Source organism: Hordeum vulgare, chromosome 6H, assembly GCF_904849725.1.
Source record: "Hordeum vulgare subsp. vulgare chromosome 6H, MorexV3_pseudomolecules_assembly, whole genome shotgun sequence".
Classification (NCBI taxonomy): Eukaryota; Viridiplantae; Streptophyta; class Magnoliopsida; order Poales; family Poaceae; genus Hordeum; species Hordeum vulgare.
In genome coordinates this window covers 561,565,783-561,584,405 of record NC_058523.1, presented here as the reverse complement: position 1 = coordinate 561,584,405, position 18,623 = coordinate 561,565,783, and the positions used below count along the sequence as shown (strand labels likewise).

At 44.5% G+C, this 18,623-nt stretch overlaps 1 protein-coding gene across 1 annotated transcript; it reads left to right on the top strand.

Moving 5' to 3' along the window:
* Nucleotides 1–7,262: 7,262 nt before the first annotated feature.
* LOC123404713 (alpha-1,3-arabinosyltransferase XAT3-like) lies at nucleotides 7,263–13,782 on the top strand. The gene is made up of 3 exons (XM_045098659.1): nucleotides 7,263–7,560; nucleotides 8,082–8,378; nucleotides 12,391–13,782. Exons 1-3 carry the CDS (start codon nucleotides 7,410–7,412, stop codon nucleotides 13,581–13,583), a joined length of 1,641 nt encoding a protein of 546 aa, XP_044954594.1. The 5' UTR covers nucleotides 7,263–7,409; the 3' UTR covers nucleotides 13,584–13,782.
* The last annotated feature ends 4,841 nt before the right edge of the window (nucleotides 13,783–18,623 follow it).

Sequence of the window (18,623 nt, the reverse complement as noted above, 5' to 3'; positions counted from 1 at the left end):
CCTCGATCATACTGCCTCAGCAATGGCTCTGACCCTCGGAACGTTTACATCATCAGGTAAAGTCTTGCGTTCATAGCTGTTTAACAGCTCGCCTCTCCATCCATAGACAGGGGTTCAACATGCTGTGGGTGACCTTCCTCAATGGAAAATCTACCAGTCCGTTACGTCCGAGATTAAGCCCATGAGATTTTTCTCTTGGCTCCGTCCTGAATTACTTATCACAAAAATGTATACAAACTCATGCATTTAGAACTTAAAATGCGTCTAGATACATTGATTTCTGCTATAAATGATTCCAAACGGAAGGAGTACTTTTCAATTAAGATTGTGAATAGAAGATCATATGGACATTAATTAGCTGTGAGAGTGTGAAGCACGTTTTCGGCTGATCCATCCCACTAGTAGAAAAAGGGCCTTTAGCCCCGGTTCGGTTGGGCCATTAGTCCCGCTTCATGAACCGGGACTAATCAACTGGGACTAATGCTAGCCCCGTTTTGACCCCGAACCGGGGCTAATGGTCTTCCACGTGGCGTGGCTGGGAGCAACGCGGGGGGGGGGGGGGGGGGGGGGTATTAGTCCTAATACAATACGTGTCTCGATACCCCTACTATGTCACTGGGTGAGGACACCGCAAGATTAAACCAAAAACTAAGCACTTCTTCCATTGCAAGTATTACCAATCTAGTTGGCCAAACCAAACAAATAATTCGAAGAGACTTGCAAAGATATGAAATCATGCATATAAGAATTCAAAGGAGACTCAAATAATATTCATGGATAATCTGAACATAAACTCACAATTCATCGGATCTCGACAAACACACTGCAAAAGAGTATTAAATCGGATAGATATTCATGAAGATCGTGAAGAACATGGTATTGAAGATCAAAGAAAGAGAACAAGCCATCTAGCTGCAAGCTATGGACCCGTAGGTCTGTGGTGAACTACTCATACATCATCAGAGGGGCAATGGAGTTGATTTAGATGCCCTTTGTGATCAATTCCCTCTTCGGCAGATTACCGAAAAATGCTCCCAGATTGGATCTCTCGGAAACAGAGGCTCCCGACGGTGTAAAAGTATTTTCGTGGCTCTTTTTGGCGATACGGGAATATTTGGGAATTTATAGGCCAAGTGACCTCCCGACAACTTCCTCGCCGCCGCCCCCGAGATCTAGATTTGCTCGTCCCTTGTCGGAAATTGGCTAAGTGTTGGCCCCTGTCGGAAATTGGCCAAGTGTTGGTCGTCCCCGTCGGTCCCACTTGTCAATGATACGAGAGACCCGCGATTTAATATAATATACCCCCAAATACCGATACCTGAGCAACAGTCTCTCTCTAGCCCAGCGGTAGCAAACACTTATAAACTTATAAGCGCTCGGTCGTGGGTTCGAGTCCCCGCTCGCGCATGTTTTTTCGGGAATTAAGCGAGGCTGCTGACAGGTGCTGTCCGCTTTATGACCTTTTCCAGTAAGCAAGTGATGACCTTTCTAATGAAAATGGTCATTGGTTTTTAGGGCTAGGACCCCTCCAGACAGCTTACGACCAAATGATGTCAAATGGTCATAGATTTATGACCATTCCTTCTAGGGTCACTAACAAAAGGTCGTTAGTTCATATATTTCTTGTAGTGATTGCGTGTCTTCTGGTCCAAGAAAAATATTTCCGGAGATTTTATTCCGCTTGGATTCCATTTAATATTCCTTATCTGCAATATTCAAAAATGTGGAAAAAACAGAAACTGGCACTAGGCTCTAGGTTAATAGGTTAGTCCCAAAAATAATATAAAATAACATATAAATGCATATAAAACATCCAAAAGAGATAATATAATAGCATGGAACAATCAAAAATTATAGATACGTTGGAGACGTATTAGTGGGTTCTACTATGTGGACGCCACCCTCGAGGATCCGCCGCCCATGCCGCACCTCGCCACGGTCACCGTCGTCAAGGGGCAAGACCCACCCCCCGATCCTCCCGTCACCGTTGTCATCTAGGAGGAGCTTTTTGCATACATTGGTGACTATAGCGGGAGCTCTTACTCATGGGTGGTGTCGGAGACGACCCCTTTGGTCTTCTCCGTACCCTTTCCCTCTGCTGATATGCTCAACGTCTACACCCGCGACATCATCAAGTGCCCCATCAACAAGTTCCCGATTTCCATTAAGAAGACATAGGCAATCCCTGACCCAGTTCCTCCTCTCGAGCGAGCGTGGATCTACATCTGTGGGCTCCCTGAGGCGGGCAAGCGTGATCACATCCTCAAGGCGGTCTCTGAGCCGGTTGGTAAGCTTTCGCCGGTGGATGTGGACTCCCTGGTGGGCGGCGACCCGGCGCGTGTTGAGATCATATGCCTGTCCTCGAAGGAGGTACATGGCCTTTCTCTGTTCTTCTAATTCGGGAGGTCCCGTGGGGTCCGTCTCACATATGAATTGGACCTGGACGACCTGGAGGCTAGGATGGCCGCTGGACCCCATCCCCCGCCCCCGTCGTCAGTGGAGGCGGGGCTGGGGGTCAGGGGGTAGTCGGAGGACATAGCCGATGCCTGTGGGGATGATGGATCCCCCTTAGCACATGTGCAACTTGCTCCCGGTCCGACCGAGGGCGTGGGGCCGTCGACCGTGTTGGCTGCTCTGGGTTCCAGGAGCCCAAGGCTGGACGTCTGTCCTCCATCCTTGCTGCGGTCCCCTAGGGTAGTCTGCTACACACGCTCGCCGGGAACCCCCCTGCTTCAGCCTCGGGGTCCTCATCGATGTTCCCCGGCACTCCGGCGCCGTCGGGGGTTGGGACGACCTCAGCCGACCTCGTTTCTCCTGGGGCCGTCACCAGGGCCCGGAACGCCGACTTGTCGTCGGTCGTCGCTCGCCAAAGCGCCCATCTCTCCGGCTCGAGGGCGCTGACGGACGGCCGGGTCTCGACCATCGCGGAGAAGGCGTCCCTGCGGGTGGGTACTCGCGACCTTCCCTCAGCATTGATACCCACTCTCTAGGCAGCGCGACCGGGCACGCGTGGATGGCATGTTGGACACGTTACTCGCTACGGTGCAATAATGTCAAGCTTCGACGTAGGTCCAAGGCTGTACCGTCACTAGGTGGTATTTTTTTCTCAGTTCTCTTACTTTCTTTGGGCGAGTCTGTGCCGTCGCCCCGACTCCTTTATGTAAGTGAACCTTTATGCGTGTTGTATGGATTGTTGCTTTATCTATAAAGCGGGGTGAAACCCTATTTCGATGATTCCAGATGAGTGTTAAAACATGATTCTCTCCGTTTGTATCAGCCAGACGTAACCCTGAGTATGCCAGGTCATGTAAATATTTTTTGTACTGAAAATATTTCCCATTTATTTATGTGTGAGTACAAGAACAATACAAGTAGTCGGAAATTATTTTGGTTGACAAATCCGATGGGCTGGGTCTTTTGTCTTTTCTGCTGCACATGCACGCAGCCACACAACCAGACAAAATGGTCCTAAGAGCAAGTACAATAAGGTACAGTCAGGAGGCTGTAAGGATTAAAATACTATATTTTTGCTGAGTTGGATGAGAGAGAAGAGGAGAGAGAAGGGAAGCGGGTTCTTCGTGAAGAGCCAGCTCTAGCACGTGCTCCTAGTTGCTTTGTGAGAATGAAAGGTGGGCCATATATGATAAAAGTAGTACTTTTTTATAACTAACTATTGTACAAGCTAGCTATAAGGTGGGCTATAAGATAGCTTATAGCGAGGAGTTGGTTATACTAGTATTAACCATACTCTAATAGCTACAGTACAGTACTAGTAGCAGCTTATGGCATGCATGTCATTAATGCCCCGATCGAAGAAAGTTAATCCACATACGGCCTGATAATTAATCTTCTGACATGCAACAGGCTCAATGCATCTGTCCCCACACAATGCGCACTCAATTGGAACTTTCACCATCTTTTTATACTGACAACTACCCCGTGCATCCATCCCGAGGCAATACACTACTCTCTCTCAGTCACGGTTTATAAAATCATTTTAAATATTAATGATTAAGTTTACGTGCATTTCCACAACACACAAGATTTAAGGCGCATTGCATTTACTCCTATCAGTTAATTAGTACTTCGTTGTACTACTTTTATATGCATGCATAGTGTGAATGTTGTTTTTCAACTCATTTTACAGTGAATCAATAACCACCTAGGTTTTAGAGAATTTCCATGCGCGCCTTTTAAATTGTGTCGAAAAGAGTACTTTCTAGTATTATGATGGGTAGTCTTAGAATCGACGAGGCACCCAAGAACACGAGATATTAATGCGTAAGAGGAGGTCTGATTTTCAAGGGCAAGGTAGGAAGGATTCTACGTTCCTGCTGGCCTCTCCTTGGGGCATTACAAAGAATTTAGGCCTTTTTCAAAGGAACAGAGGGAGTACTCCTATATTCTAATGGCAATATGGTCGATTAGCGTGGTGGTGCCATTATGACACTCGACGCCGAGGTCAACCAAAAGACTTGAGACCCAGTCTGGATTAGCATGAGAAGCCCGTTCGGGAAGGAGATCGCATCACCACGACTTCACTTGTAGAGTTGTGCTCCCTCGTAAACTAATATAAGAATTTTTAGATCACTAAAATAGTGATCTAAACACTCTTATATTAATAAGAATGTTTAGATTACTAAAATAGTGATCTAAACACTCTTATATTAATTTACGGAGGGAGTAATAGAATACGAATTCTTGAGGTTTGACTTCGAGTGTCATTAAATCCCATGCACAGATATACTACTAGCTAGCTAGCTTCCAAGTCAGTGAGGATCAGTGTCCACTATTCATTCGAGCTAAGTGATCAAGAGCAGACCGGGTGCGAGATGAGAGGGTGTTTGTTTACATGAATTTTTTACGTACATGATGGACTTTTAGGGACTAAAAGTAAGCATTTGGGATTAAAAAAAAAGATCCCGAGGAAGAGTCTTTTTGGGACTTTTCCAACAATTTTCCGGCTTTTAGCATGTCATTTAATAACCTCTAGTTCATGTTTAATCCCTGAAATTAAACATGTAGGGGCTAGTGACTTTTTAGTTGGACTAAAATAAATTCTAGGACTTTTTAATCAAACAGGGCCTAAGTTTGTGTATGAGTATATCAAACTGTATGAAGACCATTTTTGTTCGGTTGTATCAAACTGTACGAATTTGGTATGCATATGTACGGCTGAGTTAGGGTCAGCTTTTTTTGGTAGCTTTTAGAATAAGATGAAATAAGCCGTATCTACCCAGTTTATTCTAAAAGCCTAACTAAATTTATTTTTTTAGAAGGTTATTAATTAAAACTTGACTAATAGGCTTCAAACATATATTTTTAATGGGGTTTCTAGAATAAATTGAATAAAAACAACTTATTTTAAAAGTCCAAAAAAGTTATCGAAAGAACCGGCCCTATGATCTAACTTATTCATCTTTTTGGGGGTTAACCCATCATTCACTTCTTGTATATAATAGATAGATATTTCTCATCTATTTGAGTAGAAGAATAATGCCAGTACTTAGAAATTATTTTGGTTGACAAATCCGATGGTTTGGCTATGAGTCTTTTCTGCTGTACAAGGTCACATACACACAGCACCACAACCCAACAAAAATGGTCTTCATACAGTGTGAGATACAGTAGCAGCGTATGGCATGCATATCTATCATTAATACCCAATTGCAACAGGCCCGATGCATCTATCTCGAGACAATGCGGACTCAATTGCAACTTTTCGAATCTTTTAGCCATTAGTATCATGCATATGAGTATACTAGTATCATGCTATTTCTATACATGACACATATCAAGACAAGATACTTAAGCCTATAATCTAACAAATAAAATGGTGTATGACATCACACATATATTACTCCCACCGTAGAGTACTTCTCCTTTTCAGTTTATAGAGCTTAAATCTAAAATTTTGCCAACCAAGGTGAATTGTAAATGGATGACACTTGTTTTAACTAGCCAATGAAATATCTCACACATATTCAATTTCCAAGACAATAAATATAGCATTCTCTTTTTCGTTGGACTTGCATGATGGGTGTAGAAAAAGATGCATGCATTGCTACTCTCTCTGTCTCGGTTTATAAGTCATCTTACGAAAACCAAATAATCCCAAGACACTAAGGCACGATGCATTAACTTTCACCTTGTTTCTTATTTTTTTGACTTGAATAAAGGAATGAACCAATAAGAGACATGGGACGTGTATGTTTTTAATGACTTGAGACTAACTAGCACTGGTCAATTCATTGCATGCAATGATATTAATTATCAAGTTAACATTAATTTCTCTTGTTTTCCTCTCCGTCTTGGTTGCGGTGTACAACCTAAGATGACTTAGAGGGTGCTTGGATCCAATGAACTTATTTTAGTCTGACTAAAAACAGGCTCTTTAAGAGGCTAAAGTTTCAAGCACCCCTGACTAAAGAGGGGCTAAAACTAGTCTTGAGACTAATTTTTCTTAGTCAGGGTACTAAAATATGGATTAGCCCTCTCTCTCCTAATTTAACTCCTCTTCTTTAACACAGGCGAGTTCTGGATTGGAGGGTTTGAAGGATAATAAATGCTCATTAACTTGATTTTAGTCCCTTTAGTGTTTGAATCCAAGCATGGGTGAGGCTAGCAAGTTTTAGTTCCACTACTTTTAGTCATGGAACTAAAACGTATCCAAGCACCCTCTTATAAATCGAGACGGATGGAGTACTTATTTCCTTTCTCTAATCTCTATGAATTAAATATGACATGAGACTCAAAGCATTTTAACACAATTAAACTCAAAATGAATCTAATATAATAAAAATCTAAATACTTTGAGATGGGCCTTATAAACCAAAAAGAGGAAGTACTATAGTCTATGGATAGTCTAATGCGAGTATACTCGATTAGAGTAGTGTTGCCATTATGACACTATATGTCTAGGTCAACCAAAAGACTTGTGACCGAGTCTGCATTAGGCTGTCCGTAATGAAAGTATCATAGATAATATCATGGATGACAACTAAGCAATTTTGATGAGGTGACATAGAATTAAATGAAGAAAGAGAGGGTTGAGTATTATATCATGATACCATATCATATTAAATGATGTGTTACCATGTGTCTTGCATGACAATAAATGAACTACTCCATGATACTAACATATGATAATATGCATTACGGATGTGTTATCATACAACAACCAGGCTTAGGATGAGAAGCGCCTTGGGGAAGGAGATCGCATCAGCACGCTTCACTTGTACTACTAGTAGACTGCTACTAAGTCTCGATCGAGGAGGTTTGACTGACCTGTAGTGTCATTATATGTCCCATGCACACATATACTCTTACTATAGGAGTAGCTCCCAAGTCAGTGTCCACCATTATTCACTCGAGCTAGCTAAGTGATCAAGCCAGTAAGTAAGTAGGAGATGAAAATGGGCAGGAGGAACGACAAGGGTAAGAGGCTTGTGGGCAGGGCAATAGCAAGGGCTATCGTGTGGCTTATGCTTCCTGTCCTCGTCTTCCTCGTCCTCAACTCCGATTACATGCCGCAGGTTCCTCTTCAAGCAACAACTCTTTGTAAGTCCCTTCAATTACATTCCAAGCAACCACTCTTTAGGTTTCGAGTCTTCATCAGATCTATATAGAGCCGGTTAGACTCGTTACTCGAACTCGATCTTGGCCACAGTATGGATTGACGTTGTACTAGCTACTAGCTATACCTCCTTCCCGGTTTATTCGTCTTTTTCATGCTTTACGTGTATATACTACCTCCCTCTTAGTTTATTGGTCTCTCCTTCATATTTTATGTCCAATTTGAACGATAGATTTAACTAACAAACTGTTAGTGCATGTTGTTAGAAACTACGTTATTGGAATCGTATTTGAACATAGTTTTCGAAACTATTATTCTTACTATATATGTACTACTAATTGGTCAAAATATATATGACCCTAAATACCAATATGAGAGGACAGAGGTAGTAACAAGGATTTAACATATCTGTTGCATGCAACACGAGTATGTATACTGCTTTCATCGTTCTCTAGATAATTCATCGATTTGGCGCTAATACGGGCTGATCCTCGGTTCAATTCAGATTTGGTCGCTCATGCACCACCTTCTTCCGCATCAAGCGAGAAGACGGCCGTCCATGGAACACCTTCTCCCGCAACAAGCAAGCAGACGCCCGGCGAGGCACCACCTTCTCCCGCAACGTTAACAAGCGACCAGACGCCCGGCGAGGCCGTCCATGGACCACCTTCTCCCGCAACAAGCGACCAGACGCCGGTCATGGCCGTCGATGCACCGCCGTCCCCAGTAGCATCACGCGACGAGAAACCCGGTGATATTGTCGGCGCGAACAAAAGTCAAGGCGAGCTCACCCGTCAAGGAGGTAATTAATTACTACCTTTTCTCAGCAGAGGAGAGCCGTTGTTAAGAGGGTGTTTGGATCACTAGAGACTAGAGACTAGAGACTAGTAGTAGTCACCTTTAGTCAGTAAACCTCCAAACACCCCTGACTAATGGGTGACTAAAACTAGTTTAGTCCCTAGTCACCCCACCCCCAACTAAAAGTGACTAAAGTCTCTTCTCCAATTAATTGGCGGGCCCATCCTGTTGCAGGCTCATCCTCCCATGCTGGCACACCAATGGAAGGGAGATAAATGAGAATAATTTAATACAGAGACATTTAATGCTGACTAGTAGTAGTCACCTTCCAAACAGGGTCTGACTAAAAACTTCTAGTCTGACTACTACTAGTCACATGACTAGAGAGTATCCAAACACCCTCTCAGTCTGCTGCCTAAACAAACTAGTAATGCTAACAGACATTGTGTTAGTTTTACAGTACCAAGAAGAACAAGCGAAAAACTGAATAATCCAATAAAAATTGACATCTCTCCAAGAGGAACAAGCGAAAAACTAAAAACTAAAAAACTTTGCTTCCTACTAATTAATAACTCTTTCATGCATCCTGCAGACACAGAAGCGACAGCACCAAGAAGCAAGTCAATTTGCGACTTCAGCAGTGAACGGACAGACATATGTGCCATGCAAGGCGACGTCCGAATGCACGGCAAATCAGCCACCGTGTACATCGTCTTGGCGTCCGACGACAGCTACCGACCAGAGAACGGAACGGTGAAGATCCGCCCGTACCCGCGCAAGTCGGAGGAAGGAACCATGCATTCTATCCGGGAGGTGACCATCCGCTGGAGCGGGCTGGAAGATGTGCCACGATGCACGGTGACGCACGACGTCCCCGCCGTGGTCTTCTCCACCGGCGCCTACCTCGACAACTTTTTCCACGCCATGACCGACGGCATCATCCCTCTCTTCAACACTGTGCGGGAGTACGAAGGCCGCGTCCAGCTTGTGGTCACCGACTACAACCGTAAGTGGGTTGATAAGTTCCAAGGCATCCTTGGCGCGCTTTCCATTTACCCCGTCATCGATTTCGATGCCGACGACAAGGTGCGTTGCTTCCCGTCGGTGCAAGTTGGCACCGAGGGCCATAAGGAGATGGGGATCATCCCTGCTCTCTCCCGCAAGGGCTACACGATGACAGACTTCCGGGCCTTCCTCCGGTCGGTCTACTCGCTGAAGCGTGAGTGGTCGGTCCCCGTAAACCGGACCTCCAGTGACCGGCCTCGCCTCCTCATGGTGCTGCGCCGCAACTCGAGGGCGTTCGCGAATGAGGCGGAGGCCGTGTCAGCTGCCACAGAGGTCGGCTTCGAGGTGGTGTTGGGGGCCCCGGAGGCTCTGAGCGACATGGCCCGGTTCGCAGAGGTCGTGAACTCGTGCGATGTGATGGTGGGTGTGCATGGGGCGGGGCTCACCAACCTTGTGTTCCTCCCGCGCAACGCGACGTTGGTGCAGATCGTCCCGTGGGGCGGCATGAGCTGGGGGTCCAATGCTGCCTTTGGTGCACCGTCGGCTGACATGGGGCTCCGGTACGTCCAGTACGAGACGACTGCGGAGGAAACGACGCTCAAGTACAAATACCCCAAGGAGCATGCCATCTTCACCGACGTTGCCTCCATAAAGAGGCAGGGGTACGGTGCGACGTGGGAGCTCTTCCTCAACGGCCAAAACATAACCCTCGACATCGACCGCTACAAAGGGGTGTTGCAGAAAATTTACCAGGATAGTATATTGGTCGACCCTTCATTTGATTCTGATCCGGTCGTCGAAGCATCACCTTCTCACGCATCAAGCGGCGAGACACCCGGCGACGTCCACGATGCCAATAACAGAGGTACTACTTAATTGCATGCTTGTTCTCTGCACAACACGCAAGTTGAGTCAGCTCCTTACCAAAGTCAAGTCTGGCTAAATCCAATACATATATGTTGCAGATCTCCAAAACGAGAAGGGGTTCCAAGCCATAAACGCGGGAGTAGATGCCTCTTTGATCAAATCAGGTACGTACCAAGTATGTATACTACGTATATAAGTACTGTGTACGTATTTGCATTCATAATTTGGTTGTGGCGCTCTGGCTGGCAACAAGAAAACATATACCTGTTGGTGATACTAGTATTTGGTTCTTTTCGGATGATAACTTTAGATGTAAAAAACGTTAGGGCGGAAGTTCTTTGTGCCGCATGTTTGACAGTTATCATTAGGGTAAATATTTGCAATTTGAATACGGTGACTAATACTAAATGTGAGATAGAGTATATTTGTGCACGGTACTAAGTCCTGGCAATCTTCAATCTCCACGTCTTTACATTTCTATTAATTAACAAAGTATGTAGCCCTCCGATAATCTGTATGTGTACATACCCCAAAGCAGAATCATATAAGACTAATGCATCTACTCTCTCTGTCCCGAATTATGAGACTCGGAGGGAGAGCTAAGTGAGTACTACGAATTTATATACAACTGGCGTCAGTTAAATCGGGACAGAGGTAGTACTATGCAAGCAGAATCTTTACCTTCTTCCTAGCTTTCACCTAAGATCTGTGTAACAAAGTGCAAGCACATCCATGAGCCATAGACTCCATTAGTCTTAGCTTTAGATTCATATAATTCGGAGCATGTCTTGTTAAAAGAAATAAGGCAAATAGTAATTAAGAAAAATGTGCTCACATGTGGACACGTCAATGGCACATGCTTCATGCATGGTCAATAGTCAAAAAAAAAAAAAGTGAGGTTCATAGAACCCGTACAAGTATGTAATTTTCAGCCAGGTCAATGCCTATGGGTCTCATGATCTTAAAAAAACGTATTTGCAAATAAATGGGAAATAGTGATACAAGATTCCGTTAGATATGACTTCTAGTACGAACTAGGATGGAAAGATATATATGAAGTGACCTCACTAAATAGATAGTAAAATAAAAATTTGTTGTGCGGAAATATAAATACAATAATATGAGCATGCAATATTTTTGGCCCAATAATAGGTAATACGAACATTTTAGAGAGATAAAGATGGGGATGTTTCCTCTGTATATTGAGTATCCATATGAAGTTAGTATCATAATAGTTCAGATATTTCTTTCGGAGCCCACAACACAAGATGATGGACTAACAGTAAATAAGAAAGAATATATTTTTTTGTAAATACAATTTATTTGTTTCCAAAAAAACAAACATGACTGTCTCTTTTAACAATGTAGTGATGTGTACCAAGAAACAACATATGTTGTGAAGTAGGCGAAGATATTTCACGTTAAAAAGTAGCCTTTGTTTAGAACCTTTTGTTTAGCCTTAGACCAGACCATAGGATCTTTTCTTTTGTTCATGAAAAGTTTCAAACATGTATAAGACATGAACATGTTCATTAGTACACAAGTTCTTCTTATTTTTTCTAAATAATAATTATTTTTACTATTCACCTCCAAAACACTACTCCCTCCGTTTCAGTTTATAAGTCTGGCACGTGTATCTAAGTCGTCAATTTGATCAACATAATAAGAGACATATATTACAAAAAATATATCATTGAAAACTTTAGATGTTCTAGTTCTTTAATGATATCATTTTTATGTTAAACAATATATTTTACATAAATCAAATTGACGGCCTAGGTACACGTGCATGCCTTATAAACTGTGACGGAGGGAGTACCTCTAATTGTACGACCCCTGCATGAATTGATGACTAGTAGAGTATATAATAAAGGGCTACCCATGATAAAATAAACGAATGAAATCTGAAAGTTTCATAAGAATGACAAAAGAAAACTTAAGAGAAGTTTCTAGCAAGTACTAATTAATACTCCCTACACTCAGAAATAGTATAAGATGTTCTCCCTCTTTTCTGATTCAGATGTTGTTGTTGTTGACTCATTTCAGTCCATACGAAGTCTATATCAAAACATTCAAAACATTTATATTTGTGAAACGGAGGGAGTAACTCTGTTTTTGTTTTTGTTTTTTTTTGCATGATACAGATGTGGCAGCACCAAGAAGCAAGTCAATTTGCGACTTCAGCAGTGAACGGACGGACATATGTGCCATGCAAGGCGATGTCCGAATGCACGGCAAATCCGCCACCGTGTACGTCGTCTCGGCGTCCGACGACAGCTACCGACCAGAGAACGGGACGGTGAAGATCCGCCCGTACCCGCGCAAGTCGGAGGAAGGAACCATGCATTCTGTCCGGGAGGTGACCATCCGTTGGAGCGGGCCGGAAGATGCGCCACGGTGCACGGTGACACACGACGTCCCCGCGGTGGTCTTCTCCACCGGCGCCTACCTCGACAACTTTTTCCACGCCATGACCGACGGCATCATCCCTCTCTTCAACACTGTGCGGGAGTACGAAGGCCGCGTCCAGCTCGTGGTCACCGACTACAACCGTAAGTGGGTTGATAAGTTCCAAGGCATCCTTGGCGCGCTTTCCATGTACCCCGTCATCGACTTCGATGCCGACGACACGGTGCGTTGCTTCCCGTCGGTGCACGTTGGCACCAAGGGCCATAAGGAGATGGGGATCATCCCTGCTCTCTCCCGCAAGGGCTACACGATGACAGACTTCCGGGCCTTCCTCCGGTCGGTCTACTCGCTGAAGCGTGAGTGGTCGGTCCCCGTAAACCGGACCTCCGGTGACCGGCCTCGTCTCCTCATGGTGCTGCGCCGCAACTCGAGGGCGTTCGCGAATGAGGCGGAGGCCGTGTCAGCTGCCACAGAGGTCGGCTTCGAGGTGGTGTTGGGGGCCCCGGAGGCTCTGAGCGACATGGCCCGGTTCGCAGAGGTCGTGAACTCGTGCGATGTGATGGTGGGTGTGCATGGGGCGGGGCTCACCAACCTTGTGTTCCTCCCGCACAACGCGACGTTGGTGCAGATCGTCCCGTGGGGTGGCATGAGCTGGGGGTCCAATGCTGCCTTTGGTGCACCGTCGGCTGACATGGGGCTCCGGTACGTCCAGTACGAGACGACCGCGGAGGAGACGACGCTCAAGTACAAATACCCCAAGGAGCATGCCATCTTCACCGACGTTGCCTCCATAAAGAGGCAGGGGTACCATGTGACGTGGGAGCTCTTCCTCAACGGCCAAAACATCACCCTCGACATCGACCGCTACAAAGGGGTGTTGCAGAAAATCTACCAGGATAGTATATTGGTCGACCCTTCATTTAACTAGATCATAATTAGTGCCCTTGACGCAAAGACATAATGCATCCGAGAAGCGACGCGGTCTATATGAAACATGTTCTATGCATTATTAGCAAAGTACGATCTAAATTTTGACATGCGACATTTGTTAACACTCAGGATTATATACATGATATGGTTCAAGTTCTCAAACGATTTCTATAAGTGCTACTTAATATTCCTGAAAATGCTCAAACTATTTCAAACGATAATTGTGGCTAATTCTGAGATTGGTCGATTTGATTTTGATACTCAAACTGTTCGTGAAAGCATTCATAGTATTTTTGTAGTCAGAACATTTATTATCCTTTTTATATATACCCTGCATATTTAAATACGTAAACGTCACATTTTTTTGTTGCCCACACATAAGTTGGTACAAATACAACACTCGTTGTTGTTTGAAATAAGTGTTTATCTGGTCGACTCATGCTCTGGTCGGATTCCTTCATTATGATTTGTGGTATCCTACGTAGGCGTCTAGAAGACATATGACGTCATGGCTGGCCGTTGCATCGACTACCTGGTCTATTCGTGCCAACTGGTTTATGTATTTCATATCGACGAAAAGGAACCTGGACTTATCTTTCTTGGGTAACATCATCAGGTTTGCCGGCCATTCCCGTTGTTTAACTTCTTGGATGAAACTGGCCTTCAGCAACTAGGCGAGTTCCTCACCCCATGGCTTGACATTGTGTTCAAAGAACCTATGGAGTGTTTGCTTAACCGGCCTTCTTCTTACATCCACCAGCGGCAGGACGTGCGGCATAGTTCGATGATGCCTCTAGGCCTCATTTTCAGCGGAGCAAATGTTTGTGAACCCATGAACTTGTAGAAGCATCAGTCGGGAAATCGTCGATGTAGATATAAAGATGATGTGCGATTACGATCTAGGAAGACAAACATGTAAAAATTTGGAAGACCATGTAAGCAGGCCGGATCCCGATTATCCATTGGAAATCAAAATTAATCGGATCCGGGAAAGACCCATTGAAGGCATAACCCCACACACCTTTGCCAACGATGAACACACCAACAAAACTAGAAAAGGGCAGGGAGAACGGAAAATCCATTTCTGAGCCCACGCTCATCTGCATCCCTGCTGAGTAAAAAAATTAAAATAAATATTAAAGAAATTCAAAAAGTTTCAACTTTTTTTTGGATGATAGATAATTTGATGCACGAGGGTTCGCTCCAAATTTTGTATAGTTTGAACATCTGAGCAGCTCTCGATAAAAAAGATAAATTTGATGTCTCTAAAAAAGTACATGCACCGTTTTGACCCGATTTGTCTTTTGTGCACCGAAACGCCACCCTCGGAGGGAGAACATTATTCTTACGAAGGGAACGACACTGCCGTCTCGCCACCTTAACTAAAAGACCCTAAGACGATCTACAACCGTCACCGCCCAGGGCTAGACCCTAAGACGCCAAACACTGTGAGGCAGCCAACACTTCCCACCATATTACTCGGATGCTCATGACAACACCACCGACGGCATTCACCGTGGCGGCGGCGAGAGGAGCAAATGTGATCTACGTAGATCCCTTGGGCATCAGCTTGACAAAACGTCAAAATGCATGCTAGGACGGAGTACTTGAAAAAATAGCAGCTACTAGTGTACTCGGTTGTGGTTGTGCTATGAAATTGAAACAAGGTCACCTTACTTTTCGCAAAAGGCCCACATTAATTAATGGAGAGTGCTAGTATAAATCATCCGGCTGATTCATTTCTGTGCCCACCATATGATCAAGACTCCACATGGGGTGTGGCGTCTTCTTCCTCATCTCGCTGCACCCAGGTGCCTTCCCCCTGGAACACTGCCATCGGCCATGGCAGCTCGCTTGTGTAGCAGACCACCTACTGCAATGCAGCAAAGCCGTTGGACGCGTGGCAGCGATGCTTATGGAGTTACGGACTGTAGTTTTGGAGCGGTCACCTGCTGCGATGCAGCATCGCGTCGATTGTGCCAACGGTGTCGACTCCAGGCATGGAAACTACGCTCCATTGCAACATCGAGCTTCCCCAAGAGCCGCAGGCAACACTCATCAAGCCGACGGCAAGCGATGTGAGTGATGCATCGCAACACGGGGGAGCGTCCGACGAGCCCTCCATTGCGTCATGCGTGTTGGGTCACCCGCCACCTTCGGCGCCCATGCATGCTGCGTACACCGCCCCCTTTGTAGCAGTGGCGTTGCCATTGTGATGGCACGCAGGGTGGCCGGACTCGACCCTTCATGTTCACAACAATGGTGGTACTCCCATGACGAGGTTGTAGTGCAGGGGAGATGTTTTGAAGAGAGCTGGGGGTTGCATCCCTTGGTTTTGCGGTTGGGATGCAGTAGGTGGTGGGAGTGGTCGCATTGCCATGCGAACCATCCCCTCTTGAGCTAGATGAAGCAGAGATTGGGATGGGAAAAAGATGAAGGGGAACAAATCATGTGGAGCAGATACGCTCGAAGGGAGAAGGCTGCAACATCGAGGAAAGCCGAGGGCATGTTGGAGGGGCATGTGTCGCTCAGCGGATGCAGTTTAAGTTGTCGTTATTAAAGCAAGTACAATAGTGGACTTATGGACCGTTTACATGTCACTTTTGACTATACGGAGGAGAGAGGGACGGAAAAGTAAGGAAAATGGGATTTTATGTAAGAGCCTAGCTATATTCATATTCCTAGGCAAATGGAATAGATACGAAGAAAGAGATAGGAGAAGGAGAGAAAAAATAGTACTCTTATATATATAGCCAAACTTTATAGCTAACCTTATTATATGTGTGACTATAGCAACGTAAAGTCTCATGTGTTGGAGAACAAGATAACATCATCAAATTCCCTCAGAACGATCACCGACCATTTTCTTATTTGAACAACTTTACATTGCCAAACATGTCCAATGAGCTCAAACTTGGTACACCTGCTACAATGGTCTAAATATTCATCTAGGCCAAGTGGTTGATCAGGGAGAACAAATTAGCTTGGTGAAAGTATGTCGAAACCAATTCAGCTCATCTATAGGGTTTGACAAAGTTACATTGGCAACTTTCTCCTATTGATCTCAAATTTGTTCCACATTGCCATATGATCATGAGTATCACCCCCATCAAGTGCCACAAGTTGGAGAACAAGTTAACTTGGTCAAAGCTTGTCAAAACCATTTCTACCCATCTCTAGGGTTTGAAAAAAATACACTGCAAAGTTTCTTCAGATGATCTACAAATTTGCACACCAACTCAAATTGATACCAAGCTCATTCCTGTTAAATTCCAAAGCCATTGGATTCCTCTAAGTACCTCTATTCATCATCAAACACCTTCTACCAAAATCTTGTGGTCAATGATTGGGGTAACAAATGGATTCTCCTTTAGCTCAAATTTTTACGAGAGCTCACTCTAGTCATATTAATTCTACCTCCAATAACTCTCTCTTACTTAGCTCAAAATATTGGTCAAAACAATCAATTACCCTTTCTGGTTTTAATCAAGCTTTTGAAATATTTAGAAAGAAAATAGTCACCATAAATTTAAAGAAAATTCTAGCATGTCACAAATGCCATATTGATGATCTTGCCAAGTCTCATGTGTTGGAGAACAAGATAACATCATCAAATTCCCTTAAAACCATCTCTGTCCATTTTGGTTAAGATAATAAAAGGATATGCATAATTTAAAATTAAAAACGAACTTTAGTCCCGGTTGGAGACACCAAACGGGACAAAAGAGTGTGGGACCTGCCACAAACTCTTTAGTTCCGGTTGGTGTCTACAACCTGGACTAAATGTCCCATTCGAACCGGGACTATTGTCTGCCGAGCCCCGTCCGGCGTCAGCACCGTTCGAACCAGGACAATGCCCTCATTAAATGGAATTGAGCCCGTGCGAGAAGTTTTTGCTCGACGATTTGGACGACTTGGATGTTGAGACGCTGCTTGACAACTATCGTCAGCAAACATTGGTGATGGCCCTTGCCGTGAAGGAGCACGAAGACGAGAACCGAAAGAGGCGGCGAGGATCTACAGACATCGTACAACGAATTCTCATCAAACGAAATGCACATCGACCAGAGTTCATGATGGTCTTCCTCCTCCAATGACACATCCATGTAGACTTGACTCGCAAACGTTACACGAAGACGACTCGACCCGCGCCACGATAGAGTGGCTATGATTCCATTGGTCCGCCCCCGTGTTGTCCTTCTTCTCAGGTCCATCCCTATAGGTCCCCACCCCGATGTTGTTCGTGCTACTCCGACAATGCCTACTTGAAGGTTTCAAGGTGGAAGTCGGTGTATCGTATGTATATGCTTGACGTCATACTTTGTTAGCTTCTTCTGTCTAGGAAGCAACTATATTCTTGCCCTGGGTGTCAACTCCTGAAAATGCGTGGAAAAAGGATGAACATCGACCGCACTGCAATATCGATCAATCATCTCATGGCTCTCTGACTCTCTGTACAAGAGAGGAAGCAGCAAGAGGGAAAAGAAGAAGAAATTGGACCTTTCCTTACCGAGAGTGCCAGATATGCCCAAGAATAGGCGCGACAAGCTGAAACATACAAACAGAACTCATGCCTACATTTTTCACCTATGTATTTCCACCTGTGTAATTACCAAACTTGCCAACATTCTGTACTAGAATGGAATAGAAATGAGACAAAGCATATATCATTCAACTTACAAACCATCAATCCTACGGAGAGAAAATTCTTGCATATATTATCTTTTTTTAGTATATGCATAAGAGAACAATCTCTTTAATTAGTACTGTATGTGTTACTTGTGAGTGGAAGCAATAAGCTTGGTAATGAGCTCGTTCAAAATACAGGGATATATAGGTTGTAAGTATATGTTCCCAATCATCAGAAGTCATCAGCGTTTGCAAACACGAGGGAGACTGGGTTTGGATAAACTTGAAGCACACCTCCTTCAATCCGGAGCAGTGGTGCTGCTCGGCTAGAACTAAAGTAGACAGCACCGAGCTCGCACTTATGTTCTGATCGGACAGCTGCATTTCACATATGAATCTGAGTCGTTGA